The sequence below is a fragment of the Thermobia domestica genome, unplaced genomic scaffold (assembly GCF_964235325.1).
Source record: "Thermobia domestica unplaced genomic scaffold, izTheDome1.hap1.1 HAP1_SCAFFOLD_2436, whole genome shotgun sequence".
NCBI lineage: Eukaryota > Metazoa > Arthropoda > Insecta > Zygentoma > Lepismatidae > Thermobia > Thermobia domestica.
Genome location: NW_027658132.1, coordinates 923 through 10,993, shown reverse-complemented (window position 1 = coordinate 10,993; position 10,071 = coordinate 923). Strand labels below are relative to the sequence as shown.

The 10,071-nt window shown below is 34.3% G+C and overlaps 1 protein-coding gene across 1 annotated transcript; it reads right to left on the bottom strand.

The window, feature by feature from the left end:
- Positions 1–200: 200 nt before the first annotated feature.
- Positions 201–8,278, bottom strand: LOC145678317 (uncharacterized; the record flags this gene model as incomplete). The annotated part of the gene is given in 2 exon segments (XM_081748325.1): positions 201–391; positions 8,070–8,278. Coding segments are annotated over 2 exon segments (321 nt in total). The 3' UTR covers positions 201–203.
- Between the last annotated feature and the right edge of the window lie 1,793 nt (positions 8,279–10,071).

The following is a 10,071-nucleotide window of genomic DNA, read 5'->3' as shown; positions in this document are numbered from 1 at the left end:
AGGACAAGTAAGCATAAAGCTTGTAAAATGAAAACAAAAACGCTGGGTGCTAGAATTAAAAAATAAAAAATAAAACTCTTTTTTATTTAGCTGTTCACTTCAAGTGAAAGTATTAAACTATTACCACCACATTTCTCACTAAAAAACGTTTAAATAAATGACTTGTGAATGTCAAAAGTTTAATAAATATGGCTGTGTATGTATTACTTACACTCCCTTATTGGAATACATCTTCCTCCAATTGTTTCTCTGGCAAAGCCTTCCCGACAGTGACAGGCGAAAACTGGCGGAGTGGAACACAATCTCTGAGGAGCTCCAGGTACGAAGTCAGAGCACGCTGTGTCACATCCTGATATAAAACCCCAGTGTGCAACCTCATGAGCAGGACATTCTGTAGAAAGAAAGAACGAACTAAATAACAAGGAATACAAGGAACAGTGAACGAACAAATTTTAGCTTTCTGTTTAGCACAGATAATTGTTTCTAATAAATTGTTTTAAAATAATCTTAGATTTCAGAGTTTTATTATTATCATATAAGATCGAAAAAATATCTAAAGTTAAGGCATACAAATCGATAGATCGATTGAGTTGAAGACAAAGACAAGGATGAGCGTTAATCTTCATGAGAAGTTTCCGAGAGTATCGAGAGAAGTCGATAGCAGACAACAGCTAATGACAAATATAAGAAAATTATTATTAGCTTAGATCAAACACATATTAATCAATAGAAAATCATATGTTTCAAAATAAGGTCTCAGCCATAGTTTACGAGATAATCAAAAACAAACTATTTTCCATTACGCTAAATAATGTCTTTTGTTCCAATAGTAATTACCATGTTTTTTGTTCCGCTGTAATGGATTGTTTATTTAGTAGAATCATGTGTGTATACATCGGAGCTTAAAATATTGTATTGTTAGCACGTCGCTCCCCGTTGCTACTCACGATAATCCTTGAACGCTAACCATTGTTTTAAACTCCTTTTCTGGCAATGGATAATTAACAGCGGTCCTCTCGGCCGAATTCGTTAATAGAAATAAACCGTAAATATCTTAATTAGTAAAGGTAGCTTTAGCACTAGATATCCATATTCCATTTTGTAGTATTCAAATAAAGATTGTATAAGTTACACATCTCGAAGTTAAATGGCACCAAACATCCTCCAGCAGATGACATCTACCGAACAAAATTGATCCTTTGGCTGTCTAGAAGAACATGTTATATATGAGTATATTACGAAGCTAAAGCACTTAAAAGAATATATTACTCCTAGAGACCCGCCCGGGCCAGGCTTGGACGAGCCGACACTGATTTCTCTTCAGGTCGGGCCGGGCTGGGGCCGATTAATTGCAATTCTTTAATAATTATTGACTTTCGTTAAACGATAATTGGAATAAAGCCAAACGTTGAAGTGAGCCCGTGAAAAATGTTACAAAGAATGCAATAGCTATTTACAGCTTGTGTTGCTTAGCGGCTCTACTTTTACTATAGAGGATTGCAGGCATTGCGCGGTAAATTGAGCTCTGACCTTGACCTTCACTGAACCCAAAATATGACAAGAAGGGGTGGGAAAGTTTTGCCTATCGCTAAACAATATTGCCATCTTCACTTTATGCTAAAAACCAATCAAGTTAGATTTTTGTTACAGGAAATGGAGTATTTGTTCTCTCGATGCCAAGCAAAGTTCTAGGAGGCAATAGTACCATTCGAATGGCAAGCGTCAGGTTGTGAACCAGAGTTTAGAAAATGTTTCTGACGGTTAGGTCAAGTTTAATACTAAATTTTGAGAAAGATTGGGGCTCGAGCTAAATTTCTTAAAAATTTACCGGGCCGGGGTCGGGCCAAAAACTTTTAAAATTTATCGAGCCCGGCCCGAGCTTGGGCCACAAATTTTAAAAAACTTATCGGGCCTGGCCGGGCCCGAGCTGAAAATCTCCAAAACTTTTCGGGCCGGGCTGGACCGGGTTTAGGTACATTCGGGCTGGATTGGGCTCGCTGAACTTGATAAAATATCACCCAATAATATTTGTAGTGTAATCTATATTCTGATGTGCCTAAAATTGTAATTTATAAATTAAAAATTATAATGCACATTTTGAGTACTTGATTTAGGAAACCTAACATAACGTTACGATAAAATTTATAATAATCTCTAAGTTTCCTAATTGATAAATAATTCATTTTAAATTTATATTTTACCAATTAACTTGCCACTTACAGCCAATTCCAGTGTCGTCTATACGACATTGTGAGACCCTAAGCAAATCAGGATTCTCGGGTTCCTAGGACCAAATTTTTACACGTAACAAATATAATGAAAATGTTTTTCAAACAAATGATAATTAGCCCTATGCATTGAGACGGTCTTGGTACAGCCTGTAAGATGTTCATGTACCTTAAGGAGGGCCGCAAAATGTTAGTGGGATGAGAGAATTATCCTCATTGGGGATGCGCACGAGACGAGTCGAGACAGGATTTTCCTGACAAAATTCGAGTCGAGACACGGCTCTTCCAATAGAGAAATATACATTTTTCGAATGAAGACATCACTTTTACAGCACATTTTCGAGACGAGACAGCCACAAATTTTGTCTCGCACGCATGCCTAATCCTCATGAAAAATAGTTTTAAAAAAATAACGTAAATTTTTGCTTTCTTCACTTTTTCTATGACTTTGTTGTTCAAGAGGCACGTACGTTTCCTTGTAGTGGAGTCTATAGTTAAGAAAGTAAATTTAGAATATCCAGTACTTGTGAGTCCTACATCCAGTCCGAGACTACTATCCATTTCATAAAGATAGGCCCCTGACTTCGCGGTGCTGCCGTGACGTCCAGTCAAAACTTATATTGCATTGTCGTACCTCGTTGGAATTGCTGGAATGTTGTATTTTTAATACTTAAGACATAAAAATTTTCTTTGTACTATGTAGTGAGAAAAAAATAAAAATTAATGAAAAAGTGCGTATTTTTTCGTACTTTTTTGGTAGATCAATGTTTATAGAGCTATATCTCAGAAAAGAGATCACGTGAAATAATTTCCTGTGTACAATATGTAGATGCATCCATTAACTGTAAGTTGTGAAAAGTTCAATTTTCATCACTTGATATTTTTTGTGTAATTAAAACAAATGTGCGAAGCTCTGATCTCCTTTACCATGGTAGGTAGAGAAACGTACAAAATACTGTTCGAAAATTTGGAAGTCTAGTATTCCAAATATTTGGAACTATTAACAAAAAAGGGTTTAGTTGGTAGAGTATTTATTTTTTAAAAAAATATGTTTACTTAACATGTTCTCTGCGTTAAGCGGTGAGCCATGTTGCAACCCAATCTTTAAATTCCCCGCGCTTATATGAAGAAACAGCATACAGTAAATGGAAGTGCGGCAACGCTGTCGTGCAGTGTTGTCGCGTTCAGGAAGCTTGTAGCGCGAAGCCTACTTCATAAGAATGTAATAGGAAAAAGTATTTATTATAACCTTTCACAACATCATAAAAACATTAATGCATGTACACTCATGTCTAAAATTATTGTCGCATGTCTATAAATATGTTATTGTGGGAATATAATTTGATAACGAATTCGCCTGGTATTTCTTATAATGTTAGTATGTGTATAATCGGCAAAGACATGTAGGCTATGTGGAAAATTTCATGTCAAAAGAGCAGTAAATAAGAACAATAAAACGAAACTAAAATTTTCTTATCCATTTAGCAACATTTTGTTTTACTCATGCTAATTTTCGTATTCTTTTCCTATGAAATTTACCACAAATATACATTTCCCGACTCTACATATAGTATCAGTATTAAAAGTACCCTGCAAAATCATTATCAAATTATATTCTTACAAGAAGACAGTTATAGATATGCGACAATAATTTTGGACATGAGTGTACACATCTCAATGTAATCGAAATAAAACGTTGAAGTAACACATCCAAAAACTCATCTCTTAATCTATTTACTTCATTCACTTTCGTCATGACTTTGTTGACTCATCGCTGCTCCTGCTATCTTCCCTAATATTTATAAACAATTGCTCCATTTCTACCTAGCTTACGAACATGTTAAAGGTTAAAAAGAAATGTGCCTTGGCAATCACGTGTTCACCCAAGTTCTGCGATCAATTCCCTTGCCGAATGTACAGTAACACAGAATGGGTCCTTTGTTTTCTTTCAACGAAAGAAAACAATGCAATGAGTAGGTGACGAGGGCTGTATTTGCGTCTAATCACGTCGCACTGATTAAGTCTTCAATACTTCCCTTGGGTTCATAGGCGTCAAAAACTTACACACGCATTCATATCATATGGGTTCATTGCAATGAGACGGACGAACGGGCATTTATATTTTCGTGAGTATATCTTGTGCTTTTTCATTTGAAAAAAAAAAAAAAAAAAAAAAAGTGGATATTCCTTCACGAGCGGCGGTGTTACAAAAAGAAGAGGCAAAATGTTTAGCGATAATGAAATTGCAGAACTGATGAATGACTCTGACTCAGACGGTTATGAGTTAGTAATTAATAGTAAGGACATTGATTATTCTGTGCTCAGTGGCGTATCCGGGAGTGAACAAGATAGTAACTCTGTTTCAAGTAAACCTGAGGCTGCGCCGGAAAAAAAAAACGCGTCATTCCTATTCAAAGGCAGATTCTAATGTAGCTTGGAGCTCTTAGATCTGAAAACAGATTTTCTGTGAATTGTAAACTCAATATTACATATCAACTAAGGTTGTATCATATAATAAACTTTGTGCGTGTTTTTGTTTCTGTGCAAGTGTATTTTGTACTGCGTGCAATAAGTGAAGAACTGACAAAATTCAACAAATTTTCGAGGACCATCACATGCAAATCCAAACAAGATAAGAGTTCGCTTTTCTAATTTTGAACACTTGGTACATTTACTGTATATCCTGTTAATTTCTAAGAAATTGGTTTAAAATCTGTGGAGACATTACATTTTTAAAATATCTCTAAAAAGTGACGGACAGTGCGTAACAAGTTTAAATACCCGTCCGGCTGAGAGTGTATACGCGTCAGGAAAATGTGGCAACGTAGCACTCCGTATAAACTGCGATAGCGAAGGGCGCAAAGTAGACAAAATCATAATGTCATATTTGTGATTGTTTATCTTTTAAAACAAGTCAAAACAGTTTGGTTGAAAAAGCTACTTTAAGATCTTTCTAAAAGTTTTTTCAGATTGTTAATACACCGCCGCAATTCAGAGATAATGATGTCTCACTTTTTGCTGAATAACAAGAAAATTACTACGTGTTGAGTAATGAAATTTTCAGAACTTGCAGGTAATATATGCATCTACATATCTTGCACAGGAAATTATTTCATGTTAACTCCTTTCCGAGATATAGTCCTACAAACATTGATTTACCAAAAAAATACGAAAAATACGCACTTTTTCATTAATTTCTATTTTTTTCTCATTATACAGTGCAAAGAAAATTTGTATGTCTTAAGTATTGAAAAGACAACATTCCAACAATTCCAACGAGGTACGACAATGCAGTATAAGTTTTGACTGGACATCACAGCAGCACCTCGAAGTCAGGGGCCTATCTTTATGAAATGGATAGTAGCTGTCTTGATTGGTTTTCTAAACTGGCATTGCAATTGTTACCTTCAAGGTTTAATTATGCAACTCCAATATCCAAAGTGTCATGTTGGTTGCATAAACATTTTATCAAGTACCTAGACAATATACATCTTGATATACAGGGTGTTAATGAACTATACCGAAAAACTGTAAGCGGTGATTCTTCACATCAAAATAAGAGAAAAAGATCACATGGACCTATGACAAAAAGTGCATATTTTCAGAGCTAGGGCTGTCCAAAATCGCGGAAAAGCTCAATTTCAATAGGCTCTATTTCGAATTCCAGAAACTGTGAATAGTGGTTCTTATCAGCGTAAAGGAAGCCACGCATACACAATCCAAAAGTCATTTTTCCCCAATTTTCATTAGGTGTACAGGGTATTCCCTATAGTGTATAATTCTCACATATACTCCCAATAGGCTTGTCAGATATGCCCTGATTTCAAGGAGGGTCTAAAGTAAGCAGGAGGTAAACCTTGACAACAATGGACACTCAATGCTTCGGAGGGAAGTTGGACGAGGAACCGGCAGCTTCACGTTTCTTTGTGCTCGGAAGAACGTGTGATGATATGTATTTCGTCACGGTATATTTCACGATATCTTCACTTATAAGCGTCAAAGAGAGCATCACACCATACCTTTTCCCGAGTAGGAGAAACCGTGCTGCCGACGATACTTAACACTTCCGACATCACGCCAAAGGATTCCGTCTTCACTGCTATCAAGGCTCATCGTTTGCGTACTTTGCACCAATCATAATATCATAGCATATCTCAAAATTCGGTTGATTGCATGTCTGGGAATTTCACCCTGCAGTGAATAATACACCCATTGAACATTAATTAAATATGAACTTTTGGATTGCGTATTCGTCACTTCATTTATGCTTATAAGGACACCACCCACAGTTTCTCGAATTCGAAATAAGGCTTCTTGAAATTTGGGTTTTGAACAGTCCAAGCTCTGAAAATATGTAATTTTCGACATTAACTTTTTCTCATATTTTGATGTAAGGAATCACCTCTTAAAGTTTGTCGATATAGATCATTATCACCCTGTATGTGTTTCACTGGTTGCTTAAGTTGAATCTGATAAACATGAAAGATGTACCATAAACCAAAGAAACTGATTTATAATCACTTTTGTTCTGGTATAAAACCTCGCTTAGATCTTGTTGACCGTTCGGAAAGTATTTTATCCTAAGCAAAAATGGAAGCCATAAACGCCAGCAAGATCTTAAAGTAGGAAGCGTATACATAGGGTTTTATAAATTTTCTACCTCCACGACAGTAATAAATGTTATATATATATAGATATATATAGATAGATATAGATATAAATATAAATATAAATATATATATATATATATATATATATATATATATATATATATATATATATATATATATATATATATATATATATAAAGAAATTTTAGCTTATCCAGAAATTATGAATGATAATTTTATTCGACAAAATCTGACATGACATTACTAAAATATTTTTGTTGAACGTTAAGGTGGATCACTACTCGGAAGTCAATACGTATTTTAGCTCATTCCCTTAATTACTGTGCAATTAAAAGTTACATATTACAAGTATCTTTCAGCTAAAACACAAGACACTGATTCATTTGGTTGTGTCTTCTGATATCGAAGAATATAACAAATAAAAGAAAATATTTGATTCGTTTAACAATGAGAACACAAGATGGCACTTGCTGTTAGATCTTACTAGAAGTGCTCAGTTTTATGCAATGATCATTTGTGTGTGGAAAGCATTTTACAGTAACGATCTTATTACGAAATAGATATATTGTTTGACCGTTTTTCCTGTTACGTTTCACATTTTATTTAAATTTTAATTTACATTTAAGGAAATAGATTTTGAGAAGAAACTTGCGCAGAACGCCATAATGCGTTGTTCGCAAATTTGTACGCTTACTGTCGTAATCACAATAAGAATATTCCTAGATTCTAACGCTGCAGTTCGAGAAGCGGAATTTAACTGTAATTTGCGGTAAGGGTCGAAAACTAACTTCTCCAATTCATATCCAAGCAGAATTCCATCATTACTTCTTTTATTATCTGACATCAGTAAACATTCGACACTATCTGGCAACGCCGTACTATTCAAGCAGCGTTTAGCATAGCACCGAGAACATCTAGTGATCCACCTTAATCTATTAGCTCTATAAACAATTCAGCGGAAGTAGAAAATTGACCTCGTCTCCAATTTACTCTTTTCCTATCGAATAACCAAGTTTATTCGATTACTGCATTTTTGAGGACTTTCTATTCAGAATTCAGTAATTAAATGTTTCCACTTTCTAATAGGAAAATAAAAGTATAACGTATCGTTATCCTTCCATTAAAATTTAAATATTTACAAAGTCCAAAACCACAGTAAAGAAATGCGAAAAAATACTTTGTTTATTTTATTGTTAAAAATATTATTTACCTAAACGTAAATTACATTCATCTGCTGGAACACATTTTCCAGTGTTCAAATTCCTTACATAGAACAATCTACAACCACAGCGCAGAACTGGGACCTCATGACAAGGGGGCACGGTTTGATTATTGAGTGACATTTGAATCTTCTCACATGTCAGGTCACATTTCTCGGGTGGAAGCGGCAGTGGACCATATTCACCTTTGTCGCAAACTGAAGAGATAACAGAAATTATACATTTTTAATAGAGTATATTCGATGGAGCATATACAGTACATATATTATATTATTATGTCTGTTGTATAACACTGTTTTTATTTATTAATTTGCTTTTAAATATTAATTAAACTAAAACTTATCCTAGTCGTGACATTAACTCTGTCAATCTTCGTGAAGGAATATACAGGGTGGCTCAAAGGTGCTGTACTGTACACTGATCAGCGTACACAGTACCGTACTGCTCAGCTCATTGCATTTTATATAATTTCTTATTGCTATCCATTAGGCAGACTTATTTTTTATTATTCGTTCCTAATGTTTTTTTTTTTACTTTTAAGTTAACCTAGGAACATCCGAAGCAAATAAATCTATAACCTAGAATGTTATGCTTGATCAATGCTGAGATGTATACCTACTTTTGGGCCACCCTGTATTTAAGAAACGGCACAGAATGACATTTAAGAAAACTGTCATTTGTAACCAACTGGTCTCGGGCTCGATTCCCAGTCGTGATACTTACCCTGAATACAAATATGAATATTAATACTCTCTGTTCCCCTCCCGGCAAGTGTTAAGGCACTGCTCGCCTCAGGCAGGTATTCACAGGTAGGCTCATTAGTTTTCAAACATCCATTATATTTATTATAATAATTTTATCCGTAATTAAAACATTTCATTATTTGGTAATTTATCCATGTTTTATTTATTTTATTTCTTGTCTTATTTTGTTACATTTTATAAGTTTATATTTCAATATGAAACAATCAAATATCCTTATTACTAACAAATGTATAAAATTGAATGAAAGCGTAAATTCAATACTTGATTGTTTTATGTTCAAGTATAAAATTAACAAACGTAACAATTAAAATTTTTCAACAATAACTGTTCAACAATTCTTAAATTAGTTCAGCTCTAATAATGAATATAGTCAGTGTATTTGAAACGTAAGTTGTCGGTAATAAATACATAAATAAATAAATAAATAAATAAATAAACACAGATGGAGTACCAAAAATTGAATTGCTTTAATTCCTCGTATATACTTTGCAATTAAAACATGTAACAATATTGTAGAATAACGCTTACCTACCTGTACTCTACATCCTTAACGTAATTTCTACCAAAAAGCAAGAATAAGAATCGCTAATCCTAATTCAATGTGAAATGTAAATCCCACATCCATTCAACCTCCATTGTATAATAAATTTCACTCGTTTAACTTTAAAATTCATGTGACCTACAAATGTAACAACCATAAATTCAATTTATGCAATTATACAATCAACCTCAGAATTGAGTCTAAGTGCAAGCTTAAGGCTAACTTCTCTGTTAAGCCCTTCAAGCTACAATTGCTCGTTGAATAAAAAAGAGTAGTATTCACGTAATTAGTATGTACATCTATAAAATTATTGCGGAAGTACCACAGGATTCTGAAACTTGAATATTTGGATAGGGCACATATCAGTTCCTAAGTGAAGTCTTCACCCGACTCCGGTAAGTCCCATAGTTTTGGAACTATGGACCTTTAAAGTTCTTTTCTTTTTCATGTTTTCGGCAGCCTGTAACTCCGAAAGGAAGTATTTGTGCACCCAGGTTCATCTATACATTTTGCCTTATCTTGGTGTCAGGAATCACCTCGCAAACGTTGTTATTGTTTTGAAACACCCTATATATGGCTTCCTGAATCTTTGTTTCCTTAATTTACGAGGGCTATCCAGAAAGTAGATTACGTTTTGGAATAAAAAATTAACAAAGTATAGGAAACAAATTTTATTATATACAGATG